This window comes from Aquarana catesbeiana, linkage group LG02, assembly GCF_042186555.1.
Source record: "Aquarana catesbeiana isolate 2022-GZ linkage group LG02, ASM4218655v1, whole genome shotgun sequence".
In the NCBI taxonomy this organism is placed as follows: Eukaryota; Metazoa; Chordata; class Amphibia; order Anura; family Ranidae; genus Aquarana; species Aquarana catesbeiana.
Window position 1 is genome coordinate 352268663 of NC_133325.1, and position 21118 is coordinate 352289780.

Consider the following 21118-nt stretch of genomic DNA (forward strand, 5'->3'; position numbering starts at 1 on the left):
TTAGTGTCCAGCCTTTGAGGCACCAAGTACTCAACTGCTTCTTTGTCTTGCACACTCGCTAAAGCAGACTATAGATTGCTCGATTTTATTTCTTTCCACCAAAGGTGGAAGGAAATTTTTTTTTTTTTTTTTGATTTCCCCATCAACAGTCAATGTTGAAGGTAGAATGCGTCTCGCAGCTCTCTTGTATTCCCACGGCATGGGGGTATGGGGAGCCTTCCCGGCTGGCAGAACCCAATGATTACTGCTAGCTGCTATAACTGCCGATGTTCTATCGAATAGTGCCCTCCGCATGCGCACATCCTAGGAGGCTTTTTTTCAACGGGAGATACCATTTCACGGGCACAATTAAAAGCAATGCAAAGAGCAGAGGGAGACCGTAGTTGTCAGATTGAGACTCCCTGTTGCAGGGCGGGTTGTGGGCGTGTTGAAGGGCGTGTTTTGTCTGTGTCGCAACCTGCCCTTAGTCACAGGCAAAACCCGCGCCGTGCAACACACCAAACCCACCCTGCCACTCGACCTTGAGCACACTCTCTAAACCCGCGCCGCAACAGTGAGGCACAGTATGACAAATGCGTTGTCCCTACACTGTTTGCATAGCATTCAATTGTGGGCGTCAAATGGTATCTTCCGTCTAAAAAAAACCTCCTACGATGTGCGCTATGGTCGTGTCACGCCAGCTGATCGGGAAATCAGCTGGAGTGCCCTTCTGTTCTGCGCATGCACTTTTCAACAGAGGGCACAAATCAACAGAACACTGGCAGTAATCACATGTACAAAAATCTGACAGGATGGCTGTACCTAAGTCAATCCAATCAGCCTGCCTGCTCATACATCGATCAAATCTCTATAGGTCCCCGCTGAACCAGTCGAATTTCGATCCATGTATGGCCAGATTTAATTTGAGATGGAGTTCTGTTTTAGTGACTTTCTGAACATACTCTGACAGATTCTGAAATGAACCAAAGACCTTTAAATCTAAGTTTAGCTAAAAATAAAAACAGAAAAATCAGCTCAAGGTACATAACTTATAGTTAGTATGATGTGTCCCTTGTGTTATTTCTTCTTTCAGTATGAATACCCTCTGTCCTTTCAATGGCTGGTGCCTTAAAGGCTGGATACCTAGGATCATGTCAGGTTGAGTGCTGCTCAGCCATTCACAGGAAGCCTTGTAAATTTTATGAATGAGTCCCCAGCCCATCTTAAATTTTGTTCCAGGAATGGGATGGGAGGTTTATGTACCACCTACCCAAACACTTGCCCGAACCTATTGGAGATCCAGCACTGTCCTAGTTGCAGGCATCCTCCCTTCACTTCCTGCTTTCACAGGAGACTCGGGCAGCAGTCAGAACTGTAGGATCCTGTTGCTGTCAGTCAAATCCTGTGAGGAGAGACTGGGACCCATGGATGCAGTCAGCCTGGATCGCGAGCATGCCCAGCATAGGTGCCCCCATAGCACCCAGCTCAGTGTGGGGCACATGCAGGAAAGGAGGTACAGAGAGGTTTTGGGTTTAATGCCTCTTTAATAATAACAGGCCTTACAATCACTTTAACTTTTGTTTATACATGAAAATGGTGATGAATAACGATTGGCATGAGTAGAGTGCCTGCATGAGAAAAAAAATAAGAATAAAAAAGGTAAGAAAACCTGATAAGAAAGCTTAGGTCTTTTGTTAAGAGATGAAACACCTTAAACTGTTCTTAAAGAGGAACTGCTGCCTGCTCACATAATCTGTAATAAAAACATCTTTGCCATTCTGAAGCTTCCCTCCAAGCACTTTGCATTATTCTATATATACTGTGATTCTGTACTTGCCAAATATGCTGCAGAAATCTCCCTCCACTGAGTCTGGCTGCAACCATTTTAACTGTGGGTAGCTGAAGCTGATGCCTGTCTACTTCCTGGATTTTCACTTCCTCCTGATCTGCAGCACTCATTGGCCCACTTATGACTCACCGCCCCCCCCCCCCCCCCCCCGGCAAACTCTCACGAAAATGAAAGAGAGAGAACTGTACGTGATGTCACAAGCCTAGGCTAATGGCTGGACAGGAAACATGAAGTGGGCTGTATAAGGTATTTACTGGCAGGGAAAAAAAATCACTGAAGGTCCGCTTTAAGATGGATGTGCATGGTTTTTATTCGAAAGCTGATACCGCTGTCTTTAGCCATAGAATGTAAAACAATCTCCTGTCTGTTTTCAGGTTTGTGGAGAAATATTTAGAACTTCAAAAATCTGGAGTAGTAAGTGAAGAAACGTTGTTTGAAGAGACCGGAAAAGCTCTGCTCTCACAAGGTGTCATTTTAAGAAGGCCGGGGGGAACAACGGTAAGTGTTGCTTGTCTTGATTTTGGCAACAAACATTAGGACAGGACTAGATACCTCTGACCATGTAACCTGGGCATTTCTGCTTTTTCAGTTACTGGATAAAGCTTTAATTTAATAATAGTTTCAGCAAATTAATGTAGAAATAATCCCTGTTTTTAAAGTAGAACTCCAGCCTCACTATTCTCTGTCTCATCTTCTTCTGCCTCTGATTCTTGGTGGAAAACAGTTGCTTTGTAATTTTCTCCCTTTCCCTCCCCACTGTGCACCCCTGAACTTTTTATGGTAGGTCATTGCAACAGGTACACTTCTGTCTGCAGAAATCCACTCTTCCTACATGACCACTGACTGCCTTAAACTGTCTTCGATACACCGCTGGGATTTAGGTGTCGTCACAGCTGTTGTATCCTATATGGTGCACCCAACTTTCAGAGTCAATTTCATCTGTGTAAGAAAGAGATCCAAACATTAGGCCCCTTTCACATGATAAGCCTGCTCGGATTTTTCAGGCGGATCCGAGCGGGCCACCCATTGACTCCTATGGGCAGACGGATGTCAGCGGAGATGTGTCTGCAGACACCCATCTGCCACCCGATCCGCTAAAGACAGACGGATGGTGATATGTTCGCCATCCGTCTGGGGGATTGGATGAGATCTGATGAAAATGGGCATGCTGTCCGATCTCCCCATCGACATCAGCGGCGTTTTGACAGGTCCCTCCCTGCTTAGTGAGCGGAGACGGACCTGTCATCCGCCAGTTCAGCGGAGATCAACGGAGCGATCCCTGCTGAGCTGGCGGACTCCACTGAGCGGATCCGCCTCATGTGGAAGTGGCCTTACAGTTAGAAAGTGTGCACCACAAAGGACACAACAGCTGTGATTGACATCTTCTGAAGCCCAGGGGCCTGCCCGCCCTGTACCTTGACTTGGACACGTATACAGGAGGGGTAACGTGTGTGTGCAGTGCGATCTACACTGCAAACACATAACACACAACATACTGTCTTCTGCTGTTCACACCTGGGTGAAGCTGAGTAATAGTATAGATAGGTAAGATGTCTGCTAAATATCAGTCACTGTTTAGTGGATGTTACAGCAGTAATGTGCTGGCCCCATGGCCCCACCTGGTTTTCCCCATAGGCCAGTGTAATGTAAAATGTAAATATAATCTAATTTTATTGGAATATTATTTTAAATTAATGGTCTGGCAACAGGGTCTTTAAAGTGTACTGCTTTGGTTTGCAAGATACATTTCATGTAGGTAGTTGAATTACTTTCTTGTTGACATTTATTATTGGACTTTTATAATCTAAATAGCTTGGAGGCATGAGAATATATTTGTTATGCCGAACTGTGGATTCCTTATGATAAAAACAGCCCAAAACGCTGTTGCATGCACACTGAACGGGAGTGTCTTTTTTTTTTTTTTTTTTTTTTTTTTCTGAGTTTTGAGCCAGGGCCATCCAGAGGGGTAAGTTATTATGCAAATATGATGCATAATATCGCACGGCTCTGGAATGCAGTGAAACGCTGCCTTTTGGCCTTGCTCCCTCCTCACAGCGTTTGATAGCAACATAAGTCATGGGCTCCTGTTGCTGTCTCTGAGCCAGTGAGAAGGGAGAGAGAGAGCCAGAGCTGCTGAAGACTATCACAGTGCTGGATCGATACCCTATGTTTTTAGGGAGAGAGGGGGAGGCAACAACTAGTCGGAGGTTTTTTCCTTTAATGCAGATACAGTGGAACCTCGGATTGCAAGTAAAGCGGTTAACAAGCGTTTCGCAATACGAGCACTGTATTTTTAAAAATCGTAACTCAGTTTGCGAGTGTTGTCTTGCAAAATGAGCACGATTCAGGCCAAAGCGGTGTGCAGTACTGCTTTTGGCCTGAGGTGGGGGGACGCTGGAGCCGAGCCGAACGTCGGCGATCGCCGTCGTTCGGAAATGCACGGAAAGGCCTGAGTACAGCACAGCTAGTTTGCCGAGGTCAGCCGAAGTGTCCTCAGGCCTTTTCGGCCGTTTACGAGGCTCTCCGCCCCCCCCCCCCACCCCCACCCCCCGCCTTTGGCTGCATGCGGTATTGCATCCCATTGAAATCAATGTGGAACGAATTATTTTCGTTTCCATTGACTTCAATGGGATAACTCGCTCTAATATGAGAGTACTTTGGATTACAAGCATACTCCTGGAACGGATTATGCTTGTAATCCGAGGTTCCACTGTACTGTATTAAAGAGGAACTGCAGTCTGCTCACATAATTTGTAATAAAAACATCTTTGCCATTCTGAAGCTTCCCTCCAAGCACTTTGCATATTATTTTATATATACTGTTATTCTGTACTTTCCAAATATGCTGCAGAAATCTCCTTCCACTAAGTCTGGATGCAACCATTTTAACTGCGGACAGCTGAAGCTGTTGCCTGTTCACTTCCTGGATTTACACAGAGACACACCTCCAGCCATGCAGCTCTGATTGGCCCTCCTTTGACTCATCCCCCCCCCCCCCATACTTCCTGGCAAACTCTCACAAGAGTGAGAGAGAGAGCTGTGCATGATGTCATAAGCCTAGGCTAATGACCAGACAAGAAACAGGAAGTGGGCTATATAAGGTATTTACTGGCAGAAAAAAAATGTTTTGCTATCCAAAGTTTAAAACAACAAGGCTGGAGGATTTAATAGATGGGGAAAATGAAAAATCTACTGAAGGTCCGCTTTAAGGTAAAAAAAAAAAAACTTTGGGATTTAGAACCACTTTACCTTACTTTACCATCATCTTAGTTCTATAATTCTCTTAGTTGGACACTGTGTCATTGCACCCTTAGGATTCATGTACATGGGACATTTTTACAACCTCTCCTGAACGATTTAACTTGACAGATAGTAACTGACGTTTAAAACGTTCGTAATGCCGCGTTTAGTGGCGCTTGTGTTTAAAAGCATTTAAAAAAATTTTTCTTCAATCATCAAAAAATTAAATACCTGTAAACGAAAGGCGGTTAAATGCATGTTACCATTTTCAAGCTGTTACAGGCGTTTGGCGCTTCAAATGCCTCTGAACATCCGTCCTGAACGCATTTTTTTTGCATTCCAAAAAATGCTTCTAAACTCCACTGCCTAGAAACGACTATAAACGACCCTGTGTACATTTACGGATAAGATAATGTAGAGGAGAGTTCAGGGGCAGCTGAAAGAAATGCCCAACTGCTCCTAAAGTCCGTTTACCGGCAGCAGTGTACATGAAGCCTTATATGTTGGTTGGCTTATTCATCACTATGTTGTTTTGGGTAATATGTTTCAAAAACTTCCACTTTTCTCTCCATTATTTCAGATGTGTCAAACTGAAGTTTTTGAGTTGCATGGTGTCCTTGACAAGTTTAGGAATTTTTATTCTATAAGGGCCCCCAACTGTTTTATAGTCCATAATGCTGGATACAGTATTGCAGTTTTGGTCGTTATGTTAATCAATGTGCTCTTTGTAATTTTGTAGGTGAGGCCCTAAATAGATGTAATATGTCCCCCTGTTTTGAGTTTGGCATATCTGCTATATGAGCTTTGTGGCTATGCATGGCATCTTAATACAACACTATCATAATTAAAGTGTATGTCCAGCCAAACCTTTTAGTTATGATCGCATCATGGTATTTTTGAGAGCCCAGAGTCATACCAGAAAAATGTAAAGTGTCTGACTGTAGAATTATATAGGGCATATTTGTAAACCAGGGAATGTGACATTCACCTAACAATTACAGCAGTGTAAAACACATGCACTTGGAAGGTTCCCCTGCAGTGAATGATTGGTAAATGTCTCATTTATTGGTTTTCAAAAATACTATAACAGCTCTGCGACTTTTCTGTTGCTAGGGCAGATTGATGAGAAAGGTAAACATATTAGATTAGTTGTAAATACAGATTGATGTTCATCAGACACATTAAATGATGCTTTCTTTTACAAATATTGAATTGTACAGATTAACTCTCTTATTGTGTAGAACCCAGCAATGAAGGGGCAGAGCAGAGAACAGTGTGACTGATAGTCGCCACACTCTGCTCAGAGCGGATTGAAAACTAAGTGGTCAGTGGTTATATGATTGCTCAGTTCTAGAGCTTAGAGATGGCGGGGGACACTTGCAGTAGCATAGTGATGCTGCAGCCATAGAGGTGAGTATATATGTTTATTTTTTGACTCCCACACTTCTCCTTTATCAGCACACCAATGCAGTAAGGCAATGCCACTTTGATACACTTGCATTGCAGCACACCACAATGAATGCTAATGTTGGGGTGCACTGCTTTCAAAATTAATGGGCTTCCTTGATATAATGCAAATTAACACATGACACAATGGGGTTGACTTACTAAAATTGTAGAGTGCAAAATCTGGTGCAGCTCCACACAGGAGCCAGGTTTTTCTGTCAAACCTTAAGGTGACACTAATAGGAAAATAAAATGCCACTCCAGGTGAGTGATGGAACCAGGTAGGCTGGGGAATGGACTCCTCCCAGGGGTTCTAGCCTCGGCTCGCCGGCCGTGCAATTTGGATAAAAGGAATGGATGGCTGCACACCAAGGTAGTGATGAATCTCTTTATTGTAAAATCCATAATGTGAATAACACCACAGGACAGGCAAACAGGTACAGGTAGACACGTTTCACACAGCGACGCTGTGGTACTAAACCTTCGTTTTTTTTTTTTTTTGGTTTTTTTAAATGACAAACCTTTCATACTTGCCTTCACTGTGCAGTTCGTTTTACACAGTGCAACCCCAAACCTTGTCTTCTGGGGTTCCCCGGCGGCGATCGCGGCTCCTCCTCGCATCAGTAAACCCCCTGGGGGGAGCACTCTCCATGGGGCGGTTACCTTGCGGGCGCGCTCCTGAGTCCAGCATTTGTGTCTATAGACATAGAATGACATAGACATAGAATGCCAGACTCCGCCTGGCACCCGCGTCATTGGATTTGATTGATGGCAGAAGGAGCCACTGGCTGCGCTGCTATCAATCTAGCCAATCAAGAGCCGAGAACCCCGGGCAGAGGGGAAGAGCGCGTCTCTCCCGAATGATGGAAGGGCTCAGGTGAGAAAAACGGGGGGGTCGGTCAGTGTCAGAAGTTTTTTCACCTTAATGCATAGGATGCATTACACACATAATGCATAGGATCCAAACACACATACATTTTTATAATATCTATCTATCTATCTATAAAAAATAAAAATGTATGTGTGTTATACTATACGCACATGTTGGGGTCCTGGGGGTAAACTGCATTTATATCCTGCCACTCCCATCCACCTTAAACCGAACACAGACTGACTGCTTTTCACATGTCTCTTTGGTAAACTGCATTTATATCCTGCTACTCCCATCCATCATCTGTAACCATATTCACATTATTGTGATGTTTATTTTGTTTAAGTGTTACCTAAATTATGCCCTTATCTTTACAATTCTGGCCTTTTGGTCCTCTTGCAGTTTTATTGTGGTGTGAAAAATTTGCTGTGCAAGCTGTGTGCCTAATATTACCTCCTGACTGATTCATTTGCAAAATTCCATCCACACCCATCACAGTATAAAACAAGACCTTTTTGCTGGGGTGGCATGTTGGGGTTCTTTAAATAAGTGGCACTTCCGCTTTTGCACTTCAGCAATTTGCACAAAGCAAACCGCAACAGCAGACTACTTTACAAAACACCAGACTGCAGGTGTAACCTCATTCCCAAATCGCCTCTCCTTCCTCTGTAAAACATGCAATCTTTACCGTTCCTTTTCACAGTTGCAACCTCTCTCCTCAAACTCTCTTCTTCACCCCTTTTCTCCACCCCACAATCTGTACATATCACCCTCACTTCTCCCCTCTCCCTATTACTGCACTCATCACCTTTTTCTAACTCTAATCCCACATGCTAACAAAACCACGGGACACTGAAGCATGTCCCCTCATATAAATCGTATTACCTCTTGGTCTTCTGCTTCTCCTAACATCTGGAGATATATCCCCAAACTCTGGGCCAACCTTATGTAACTGTGCCCAACACACCCATCACCCCACATCCTCTGACAGTAGTCGCAATCTATGCAATTTAGTCTCCATTCCTCTTCTTCCCAAAACCAGCCTCCCCTTCTCCTGTGCCCTCTGGAACACCCACTCTGTCTGCAACAAACTTACTGCCGTTCATGGCCTCTTTGTTGCAAACTCCCTTAATCTACTTGCTATCACCGAAACCTGGCTCCATGAATCTGACACTCCTTCTCTTGCTTCTCTGGACTCGCTCCCCCAGACCTAATGGACGCAAGGGAGGTGGAGTGGGATTCCTCCTCTCCTCACAGAGCACCTTCCAGGTTCTTCACTCTTCTCCCTCTCTGTCCCTCTTATCATTTGAAGTTAACTGTATACACCTATTCTCTCCAACTTCCCTAAAACTTGCTGTGATCTACTGCTCCCTTGGACCATTATCAACTTTCCTGAGTGAGTTTTCGGCCTGGCTACCCTTTCCTGATGAGTTTTCGGCCTGGCCACCCTACTTTCTCTCTTCTGAAATTCCCACAATCCTTCTCGGCGACTTCAACATTCTTGTTAATACAAACACTCCTGCTACTTCTAAACTTCTTAGTCTAACCTCATTTAACCTAAAGTAATGGGTACAGGCTTCTACTCACTCTGATGGCAACACCCTTTACCTTGTATTCTACTACCTATGCGCTCCATGCAACCTCTCCAACAATCCTTTTCCTCTCTGATCATCACCTTTATTAGTCTCTCTATCTCCCTGTCTTCCACAACCTTTCCCTCCAATCGCCTAACCATCACCCATAGAAACCTTTGCCACTTCAAACCTTCTCTCCTCTATTCTGCTACTGACCACCTCTATGACAAAATCTCTCCCCTGTCCTGCCCCAACCTAGCCACTTCTGTCTACAATAAATCCCTGTCCTCAACCCTGGACAAGCTCGCTCCCCTCACTACACACAGAATCAGGCCTCGACCCCTATAACCATGGCAAACGGATGACACCAGAGATCTCAAAAAACGTAGCTGTGCTCTTGAGCGTCTGTGGCATAAGAAGAAGTCTCTCTAAGACTTCAACCAATACAAATCTGCCCTCCAAAAATACAATTCTTGCCTCCACACTGCCAAACAGACCTATTTTACCACTCATTAGCACCTTCTCATCCAGTCCCCGTCAACTCTTCTCTACCTTCAGCTCTCTACTTCCTCCTCCACTGCCTCCCCCTACTAACTCACTCACTGCCCAGGAGAAGGCTAATCACTTCAAAAATAAGTTTGATACAATTCGCCTCAACCTTCGCAACACCTCAAAACTACGTCCATTCCTAACCAATGAAACCACAAAGCTCCTGTTTCACTCCCTGGTTATCTCTCGCCTCGACTACTGCAACTCCCTCCTCATTGGCTTACCTTTTAAATAGACTATCCCCCCTTCAGTCCTTCATGAATGCTGCTGCCACACTCCTCCACCTTACAAACCACTCAGCGTCTGTTACCCCTCTCTGCCAATCCCTCCATTGGCTGCCACTCGCCCAACTAATTAAATTCAAAATACTAATGATAAGTTACAAAGCCATCCACAACTCTGCCCCCCGGCTACATCACTAGCCTAGTCTCAAAATACCAACCTAATCATCCTCTTCGTTCCTCCCAAGACCTCTTGCTCTCTAGCTCCCTCATGACCTCTTCCCATATTCGCCTCCAGGACTTCTCCCGAGCTTCTCCCTTCCTCTGCAATAACCTACCCCAATCTGTCAGACTATCTCCAAATCTGTATTGAAATGTACTGTCTGCAAAAGCTGTCGGCGCTATATAAATCCCGTATAGTAATAATTATATACACTACCGTTCAAAAGTTTGGGGTCACCCAAACAATTTTGTGTTTTCCATGAAAAGTCACACTTATTCACCACCATACGTTGTGAAATGAATAGAAAATAGAGTCAAGACATTGACAAGGTTAGAAATAATGATTTGTATTTGAAATAACATTGTTTTTACATCAAACTTTGCTTTCATCAAAGAATCCTCCTTTTGCAGCAATTACAGCATTGCACACCTTTGGCATCCGTCCACAACACTTTTTTCCAGTCTTCCTCTGTCCAATGTCTGTGTTCTTTTGCCCATCTTAATCTTTTTCTTTTATTGGCCAGTCTCAGATATGGCTTTTTCTTTGCCACTCTGCCCTGAAGCCCAAAATCCCGCAGCTGCCTCTTCACTGTAGATGTTGACACTGGTGTTTTGCGGGTACTATTTAATGAAGATGCCAGTTGGGGACCTGTGAGGCGTCTGTTTCTCAAACTAGAGACTCTAATGTGCTTATCTTCTTGCTTAGTTGTGCAACGCGGCCTCCCACTTCTTTTTCTACTCTGGTTAGAGCCTGTTTGTGCTGTCCTCTGAAGGGAGTAGTACACACCGTTGTAGGAAATCTTCAATTTCTTTGCAATTTCTCGCATGGAATAGCCTTCATTTCTAAGAACAAGAATAGACTGTCGAGTTTCAGATGAAAGTTTTCTTTTTCTGGCCATTTTGAGCGTTTAATTGACCCCACAAATGTGATGCTCCAGAAACTCAATCTGCTCACAGGAAGGTCAGTTTTGTAGCTTCTGGAAGGAGCTAGACTGTTTTTAGATGTGTGAACATGATTGCACAAGGGTTTGCTAATCATCAATTAGCCTTCTGAGCCAATGAGCAAACACATTGTACCATTAGAACACTGGAGTGATAGTTGCTGGAAATGGGCCTCTATACACCTATGTAGATATTGCACCAAAAACTAGACATTTGCAGTTAGAATAGTCATTTACCACATTAGCAATGTATAGAGTATATTTGTTTAAAGTTAGGACTAGTTTAAAGTTAGCTTCATTTAAAAGTACAGTGCTTTTCCTTCAAAAATAAGGACATTTCAATGTGACCCCAAACTTTTGAACGGTAGTGTATAAATAATATATTATATTTATAGTGTGTGTGTGTGTGTATGTATATGTATGTATGTATGTGTATATATATATATATATTATTATGGTGTGTGTGTATGTTACTACCATTTTGTTCTACAGGGGCTCTGCTTAAAGAGATATATTATATAATAATCTCTTGCTTTTTTTTTTTTTACAGCAGAGACCCTGTAGAACAAAATGGTTATTAGTCTTTTTTTTTATGGCACTCCGTATTTGTGCAACAGTTTATCAAATGCAAATTTTCAGTAAAAAAAATACACTTTAATGAACTTTAGAGCACATTAACAAAATATAATACCCATTTTTTGGTAAAGTATAAAAGATTATGTTAACCAAGTAAACAGATACCAAACATGCCATGCTTTAAAATTTGTGTATGACTGTGGAACCGCAACCAAACTATGGTACCTAAAAATCTCCATAGGCAACGTTTTAAAAACCATTACAAGTTTAGAGTTACATAGGAGGTCTGGGGTTAGAATTATTGCTCTCTTACTTTGAAGACGATAAATCACATGTGTGTTGCAATTGCTGTTTACATATGCGTGCGGGGACTACATGCGGGGGGATGAGGATGCTTTAAAAAAATGTTCAGTTACTTATTCTATTTAAATGTATTATTTTACACTGTACCCTTCTCTTCATTTAAAAAAAAAAAAAAAAAAAAAAGATCTGGGGACTATTGGACCCTATATCTTTCCTCTTCCCTCCAAAGCATCAGATCAAACTGAGATTGGTTTGGTCGGATGCTTTTCAAGCCGGTAATGGCTTGTAAGCAAATATCCTCGTTGCTTCCAGTTTCTGACGTCACAGATGGGGAGTAACTACAGAAGTCACTCTGTGCACTGCATCCAATGCAACCAGTTGCATCGGTATCAGGTTCCGTGGTGGGATGGGAGAGCCCTGTAAAGGGGGCGGGAGGAGGGTTACCCCTTTCTGCTGCCTGTAAAAGTGATTGAGAAGCTGTATAGCTGCTTGAATCACTTTTACAAGCAAGAGAATCGCCTGCGGAACAGAATGGTACCTGGATCATGGTTGCAGGTGCAACCATGATTGTGATATAACCATCTCAATACGAGGCTGCGTGTGTGTATGTATGTATGTATACATACATACATACATACATACATACATACATACAATGTCCTTTTTCAATCAAGTGTTGTCTGTTTGCTTCAGCTCTTCTTTCCTCTTCCTGTATTTACTGGGTACTCTGACAACAGCGGGAGCCATTGGCTTCTTCTGCCGCCAGTGAGGAGAGAGCGAGGGACGAAGCCGAGCTGCACTGTGTATACATGGTGTGAGCCCGCACATGTGCCCCAATAGTGCACAGCTTGCTATGGAGGCACACTCAGAGGAAGAGCAGAGAGCACCAGTGGGGGACCCCAGAAGAGGAGGTAAGAGACCGTTCTGTGCAATAGGCTTGCACAGATCAGGTAAGTATAACATCTTTTTTTATTTTATGAAAAAAAACAGCCTTTTAGTATCACTTCAACCACCAACATTCTGGTGCTTACTAAACTTCAATATAGCTGAGAGCCTAACAAAGCAATGTTCATAAAAAACAAAGCTATGATCCAAACTGATATTTTTTGTTTTCAAAAAACAATACCTATTAAGCAAATTACCCAAAGCATTTTTTAGCATAAATGATAACATGAAAAACGTTTTACATAGCTCCCAAAGTTTCACTTTTAAAAATGTTTTTTTCTTGAATTTTCTCTTTTGCAGGTATCAAATCAGCCATCTTCTGCATCACAAAGATCATCAGAGTCGAGGGTTGCATCAATAATAGATCAGATGAAACATTCAGATGAGACTGACGAGTCAGTCAGCCCCATAACTCCGAAAGAGGAAGGTTTATAAGGAACATTACAGAGCCTAAGGACTGTACGGTTGTCTGTGAATGCACCTAAATAACACTTGGAAAAAAAAAAAAAAAAGGAAAGTCCAACATGTGTTTTCCATGACTTGACTTAATGCAGCATTTTTCTACCAAAATATTTGTTGTGTTTTCCATTTAAATGTACTAGGTTGTGATTTTTGGTTTTCTGGTGGGGTAGGTGGATGCTGCACGAGATCTTTACTTTATAAAGTAATACCAAAACCAAATATGTCATATTTTCTATAATTATGCTTTACATGTACATCTGAAAGAGGAGCCACTCACCTAAAAATGGACAGGAGCAAAAAGAATTGAAAACAAATTGCTTTTTTTTATTTTGAATGCAAAAAAAATAACATATTACAGCCATACAATAGACACTGTAAAATTTTGCATGGTTATAGGTATACTGACTCTTCACAAGTTATGGGGTTAATAGGTAACAGTCAGTTAATAGAGTCCCAACATATAAATCCGTGACTGGACTTCAACAAATCTTCAGTGTGAACCAAAATTATTCCAACAATGTGTGTGATATGTCTAACCACTCACCAGAAACTGGAGAAAATTCAGCATGAAAAACACCCAATCTGTTTGGAAAAGATTTGTCAAACATATGCACCTCCACCAATCTTTGCACTCACCAGATGACAAATGATAATACGCCTTAGATCATTACTCTGTAGCAAAGAGATATCCTGTCCTGGTATGCTGGTTGAATGGTGGTATCCAATAAAGTCAGGCACTGTGCAAAAAAAGGCTCCCCCATGGGAGCCAAAATGATGCTCATATAGTGTAATAGTTTATTAAAACCGGGTACAAAAGGTGCAGTTGAAGAGTAATGGGGTTGTACATCCAGATTTTGACAAAACTACATGTTGCAGCTGCCATTTACTTGCTTATAGCCACTGCTCATCTCCTATGGCACATGGCCTGTGCACACTTCTGAGTTTGGCTGCGGCTGTCACACTCCAGATAATAAGGCATGTCCACAGCTTGTTGGCCATGTCTGTAAAGGGCTGCCGCACTCCACAGATGAATCTTCTTGAGCCACCAGTAAGTATACTACCCTGCATTGTGCCTCTGGCACCTTGGACTGGTATATGCAGGAATGCTCTTCCATTCACTCCTTGCCACAGGCAACTAAGGATAGCTATTAAGTGCCTCCTGTTCCCTGAAATTGCTGCTGGTACACTTCATCAATCAGCTGTTTGCTGCAGGCACTGCTTCTGGTACGCTCTACCTGTTTCTTTACTGAACAGCTGCTACTCGTATACTCCATCTGTCAGCCCCTTGCCGCATGTACTACTCCTGGTACATTCCAGCTGTTGTTCCTTGCTGCAGCCACTGCTATTATGCTAAATCTGTCAGCCCCTTACAGCGTGTACTGCTTCTGGTGCACACCACCTGTTATTCCTTGCTGCCACCGCTACTCCTGGTATGCTTCATCTGTCAGCCCCTTGCCACAGCTGCAGTTCTGGGTACATTTCGTTTGCTCCTCTGAGACCTTGCAGCCAGACAACACTATTGCTTGCATGCTTATCTGCCACCCTAATCCTCTAAGCACCCACCGGCAGCAACTTTTACCCCTAGCATGCTCTGCCTGCCAACCCTGCTCCATTAAGCTCTTGCAGCCAGTCACCGCTACTTGTGGTTTGCTACGTCTGCCAGCTCTGCATCTGAGTCCTTACAGCTGGCACTTTTCTGGGGTGCTCAAGTTTCCTCACTGGTTGCTTGGACCATCCCACCAGTGGTCCATTCACATTTTCCTACTCTGTCTGCTATTAACTGGGGCTTGGATGCAGCTGAGCCCAAACCAGACAGAACTGGTTCATTTTTAGATAAAATGCATATGCATTTTACAAAAAATGCATAAGGCTCCACGCACACAGGAGTTTTTTTTTCTTCCCCCTATGCTCCAGGGTAGGAAAAAGCAGCATTGAATACACACCTAAAGCAGCATGTTTGCAAACATGTTTAGGTGCATCAAGAGATTTGACATTCATTCATTTCATTGACTAGAATATTGATATATTCTGGTCATTGCAATGAACTCCCAAGTGCTTGATGCCCCTAATGTGTTTAAGTGCGTCCAAATGTTTTGATGCTGGAAATGTGCCTCCTGTGAACGTTCTGGCCCTGGGTTTCTTTTTTTCTGCATTTAAATGTCACCACTTTAAACACCTGTAAACACATATGTGTGCATGGACACCTAAGCTAAAATTGAGCAGAATGTAGAGGTTGAAAAAAAAAAAAACTGCATGGCGCCTCTAAAAGCAACGTTTAACCAAATGACATCTGGAAATTATATCTATCATTTTTTTCACACAGATTTCTTTTGGTAGTATTTGATCAAAGACTGTTTTTTTTTTTTTTTAGGTGATATACATTAGAAAAGAACAAAGACATTTTCTTTCTGCTATGAATCCAATAAAATCTAATTTCTTAATAAATTTAGGCCAAAATGTATTCTGCTACATGTCTTTGGTAAAAAAAAGTCCATGGAAGGTTTTTATTTTTTGCCACAAGTATTTGGAAAGCACAAATTTCTCACTAATGAGATCTTTCTGACATATGCCATGGGTATATGTGGAATTGCACCCCCAAAACACATTCTGCAATTTCACACGAGTATGGCGATACCACATGTGTGAGACTTTTTTGGGAGCCAAGCCATGTACAAGGGCCCAAAACCAGTGACCACCTTTAGGTTTTTGTTTGGTCCACAATCAAATTGTAGAGGTCTAAAAAGCTAAAAAAAAAAAAAAAAAATCAAGGGGCATAGTTTGCTGTTTCCACCTGAACTCTGGGCTGGGCTGTGAATGGGGGGATAACCAGCTGAATCTGGGGGCAGCCAATTAGGGTTTGCAAGCACCTCTGGAATGCTTCTATGGGCTTGTGCTCGAATTCTTGGAGGCTGGGGGACGCTACTAGTGCTAGTCACTTCAACAGCATGTACTGCTTTTCTGGTGTTTGCCATTTCACCGTGAGACACTGCAGTGCTCATGTCTATAAGGCCAGGATGTATTAGGCCGCTGGTGCTTGCCAGATCACCAAAAGGTAGTGCAGTGCTAGTACTTAAACCCTACTGCATTTGAGCATAATCATGCATTTCTAACTCCTCAGCAACCTGTGGTCAGGTAAGCCTGGCTTTAGCAGGGACCTGTTCTCCATCGTTTAAGCTAGCTGTCAGGGTGCCACTGCTTTCTACAGGTTTGTAATCGGAGCCAGACATTTTTGGTGCTAAATTTACAGGTACCTAGTGCGACTATGGGAAAAAGCACTCCTGGCTAGCAATTGGGGACTGCTTGTGCACTAAAAACACAATTAACTGCTAGTGCTAGGAGAGATCATGCCTGATCTTGTTAACACTGTGGTCTGTATCAATGTATCAGAGATGGCAGTGATCAAAAAAATTATACTGATACTACACCTGTTGGCAGGTTGTGGGGTGCGGGGTGGCTAAAAGCAAGTGCTGGCAGTGATTGGAGCTGAGCCTGCTAACCCTGCGTTTTTGGGAACACTATACTAATGAGGACACAAGTATACTTCTGATCGTAATCAAAATACTGATCTGTTCATTCGTTCAGACAATATATTAGTAATGGCGGTGATCAGCGACTTATAGTGTGACTGCGATAGTGTGCGGGCAATCTGATGTCGCTAGTGACACAGAAACAGTGATCAGTGATAAAGGTATATGTTCTGCTTCAACTCACTGTGGTGGTGCTCTCTTTTCACCTTGAACTGGAAAGGGTTTAGGAAGAGAAGAACCCAGAACATCCTGTGTCTATGCTTACAAACAAGACACAGGATCATTCTACTTGGACTGTAGCTAATGACAGCACGGGTTAGAAGGGGGTGCATGTATGTATGCCCAGAAATTTTAGGCGTCATACAGGTACGTTGACCGGCGCGGCTGTGCCACTTGCCCGCAGTAAAACTACTGTGGGCGGGTGGCAAGTGGTTAAAGCGTACATGAGGCCTAAACCTCATCTATCAATTGTGGCATTTTCAACCATTTTGGCTATTATTGTTTTTATAGCGCTGGCATCTTACCCAAGAAACTGAGGACATACATTTTAAGATACACAAATCCCAGAAACGGTAGGAATGAAAACCTAGCTTAACCCAACCTTGCAATCCTAACATAGGGTAGATTTGGCAAAAGTATTTGGATGTAAATAACAGTGAAAAAGTAATTGATGAGAAAGAAAAACGGAATGATGGTTACCTTTCTATACATACAGGTTTTGTTGATGAGATGCTCTTTCTTTTAAAGACAACAAATTAATTGTGCTGTCTTTACCAGATGGAGGGCATGCTGTGGAAGATAGTCACAGTTTCAAGCAGATCATGCGGTGCTCTGGCAGCCGCAACAAGATAGTAAGAAAGCAAAAAAGTGTAATTTAGATTATGCAGGCCCTCTTAAATGAGCATATGTTCTTTACTGTAATTCTTGAGATGTCTGATAATAAGCTGACATAAATCTGTGAATCAGTTGTGTTGCGAATGTCCCATCTTTTCGATGGTGACCTATGTTGTCTCATTAACATTCAATTTTTTTTCTTTGTATAGTCCTGTTAGAAGAAATCTAATTTGTGATATTTAAATGACATGAAAAAGGGTTCATTCACACTAGAACGTATGAGTGAATATGTGTGCTTTGCACTTCCAAAGGACCTCTTTCAGTTAACTTGAATAAAAAATCCAGTCAAATCCACCAAAAATGAAGACTGCATCATTTATTCAAAGACTCCATGCACCTTGTTGGTAGCATGAGGTTCTATTGAAAACAGTATTTTTTCATGCCTTTTATTTATCTGTTTGCCAATGCATAGCTGTGTATCTACTGTAAACCAGCCCTAAATGAGAAACTAAAATGTAACTGTGGACAAAATAAAAAAAAAAAAGGACATACAGTGCTCAGCATAAATGAGTACACCCCTTAAGAAAATATTTAATCAATATCTCAATGAACAAAAGAACAATTTCCAAAATTTTGACAAAACTTAGTTTTATAGAACATTTGTTTAGCTCATTACATGAAAGTAAGGTTAATATAACTTAAATTACAAAATCTTTTGTTTTACTCAAATTAGTTGATGCAAAAATGAATACATCTAGTATTTTGTATGACCTTCATGTTTTGTAAGGACATCTTTTTTTTGTAAATTATTTTTTGTTTAGTTTTTTAGCATACATACATCAACAGGTCACAGATTGTGGACATTGGCCACAATACACTTACCGGTGTACATTCACAAGAAGAGGAAACATAGGGAAGATCAAAAACAAAAAGACAATACCAAAATGACCCCCCCCCCAAAGCAGCAGAACTTTTTGCCTAGACAGATACAATCATTGATGAAACCCCCAGCTGGAGGTAGTAACACAGTGCCAGAACTATATGACACCCTGTGCAGTCTTACCGGATACTGACAGTAATCTGGCCCCCCTCCCCCATCAGTGAAAATAAAGAGCTTGTAAGGAGAAAAACGTTCCCTACCCCAGAGTGGTCAGCAGAGCAATTGTTGGTTAACTAATAGCCATCCAATACCTCAATTATATTCACCTCCCTTCTTTTTATACTATACCAAGGATCAGTAGCTATAACCTTCCTGAGATTAATCAGATATCATGTCCATAGAGGCCATCCAACCCCCCCCAGACCTTGTCAAATTTTTAGTTAGTGCCCCTCTGCTCAAATAAGTAGCTTTGTAAAAGGGTACAGCCTTGGTGACCAATGCCTTCCAGGACTCCAAAGTTGGAGTCGAAGAGCTCTTCCATGAAAGGATAATCTGCTTTTTAGCATAGAATAGCAATAGGGTAAGGAGAGTCCGTATAGCACCAGATGCAATAGGCACACCTCAGTGGACATGGGAATCGAGATAGAAGTGACCGACCTAATATATCGTGCAATAGTAAGGTTTGACCTGTGGACAGTCCCACAATATATGCATTAAGTTTGCTAGGGGTGCAGAGCATAAACATTGTTGGTTCCCGAACATTTTAGCAAGTCTAGCTGGGGTGAGATAAATCTTATGCAGGAATTTATAATGGATTAGTCTGTCTCTTGTAGAAACCAGGTGCTGAAATGCAGTTCCCCACATATCATCCCAGTCATCCCTGTCCAACCCTGGGCTACAGCTTCCCAAGCCAGTCTGCAGGGCTCCAGCAATTTGGTCATCTCCTGGAATAAGTCTTTTTATAAGCTGGAGACCAGAATCGCTGCGTGTCAATAATTCTAGGTCGCTGAGCTCAAGGTCAAAAGGCTCTCTGCCAAATTGGGAGCAAAAAGCATGTCTCAATTGAATGTATCTAAAAAAATGTGAGTTTGGTAAGTCATAATGTAGTTTCAATTGATCGAATGTCATTAGAGTACCGTTCGCCGTTTTTAGTCCAGACTACTGGGTCTGGGTAATCAAAAAAATTTAATAAATTAGGATTTCTCCACAGGGGAAGCTTGGGGGAAAACTTGCATTGACTAGACGGCCTCAGTCCCTGAGTCATAGACCATGCCCTTATCACTGAGCGAGTGGAGGATGTCAGGGGATAGGGAGCCCTCAGAACCCTGTAAACCAAAGACAGCGCCTCGTATGAGTCCACACATGCAGCCTCCAGAGACATCGAGGCATCATCCCTAGGGGTAGTCAACCAACGGCGAGCCACTGTCAATTGACCAGCTAGGAAGAATTTGTGGAAGTTAGGTACCGCAAAGCCCCCCTCCCCCATGGCTGTTGAAGGACTGCTAATTTAAGGCGGGGGGCGCCTCCCTGCCACAAAAAGGAGGAAATCATACTGTCTATTGACTTGAAAATAGATTTTGGAATCCACACTGGAGAGTTCCTGAAGGTGTATAATAGTAAGGGTAGGACCTTCATTTTAATCAGGTTTATCTTCCCAATGAGGGACAAGGGGAGATTCTTCCGGGTATGACATTTCTTTAATATAATGGCAAGTAACAGGGAAACATTTAGGCTAAGGAAATCCATCACTGAGTTTGTAATTTGAAATCCCAGGTACTGTTCTTAATTCGCATTACCAATTGCAAGAGGTTATGGGGGCTGCCTGTCCAGGTACTGTATGAGAATGTAAGGAAAGTATTTTGGACTTAGTTCAGTTAACCTTGAGACCAGAAACCACAGTAAATTGTCCTAGTAGTGATAGCGCAGCTTGCAAAGAGGGCCCAGTATTCCTAATGAATAGAACTAGGTCATCTGCAGAGAGAGCTGTAGTTTCGGGAAGGGTACCCACACTGATTCCCCGGATTTGGGGGGGAGAAGCGCAGTGCAAGTGCCAGGGGTTCCATAACCAATGCAAATAAACCTGGTGAAAGGGGGCACCCCTGTCTGGTGACACTGGAAAGGCGCCCGACACCCTGCCATTAAAATGGAGGGCTGCTACCGGATGATCATATAGCAATGATATCCATTTGAGGAATGTAGGGCCAAACCCCATGCGTGGCAATACACTGGTCATATATCCCCAATCAATGGAATCAAAGGTCTTTTCCAGGTCAAAAAACACCAGTGCCCCAGTGCCCCTCAGATGACATCTCATCTATCTGTGTATGGGTATACACCCTCCGGAGATTAATATCTGTAACCTTTTTCGGCATGAACTCTGTCTGGTCAGGTGATAATAAGTGGTGCAGAATTTTCATCAACCTATTGTCTGCATCCTCTGAGCGGGCCATAGGGATCTTGACCTGCTGCTGCAAATCCACCACAGTTTGTGCAGTGGAGGCAGCAGTTTCCTCCACTGCAGAGATGCGTTGTTCTTCCTCAGTACGGTGGCCTCTGAATTTATCCATATCCTGCCTTATCAGCCCACATTCAATCATTAGGGTGTCGATCTTCCCTTCCACAGATGACTTACTGTCTGTAATGGCTGCCAGGATCATTGCGGTAGACTGCTCTCCCAGCAGCTCTGGTGCAGCCCGTGG

The 21118-nt window shown here is 42.8% G+C and overlaps 1 protein-coding gene across 1 annotated transcript in view; it reads left to right on the forward strand.

The window, feature by feature from the left end:
- MRPS23 (mitochondrial ribosomal protein S23) overlaps nt 1–13397 on the forward strand; it is a 30011-nt gene extending 16614 nt beyond the window's left edge. The window contains exons 4-5 of the mRNA XM_073614986.1: nt 2203–2326; nt 13017–13397. Coding sequence (XP_073471087.1) covers nt 2203–2326; nt 13017–13151 — 259 coding nt within the window. The 3' untranslated portion in view covers nt 13152–13397. The remainder of the gene's footprint in view (nt 1–2202; nt 2327–13016) is intronic.
- Nucleotides 13398–21118: the final 7721 nt, after the last annotated feature.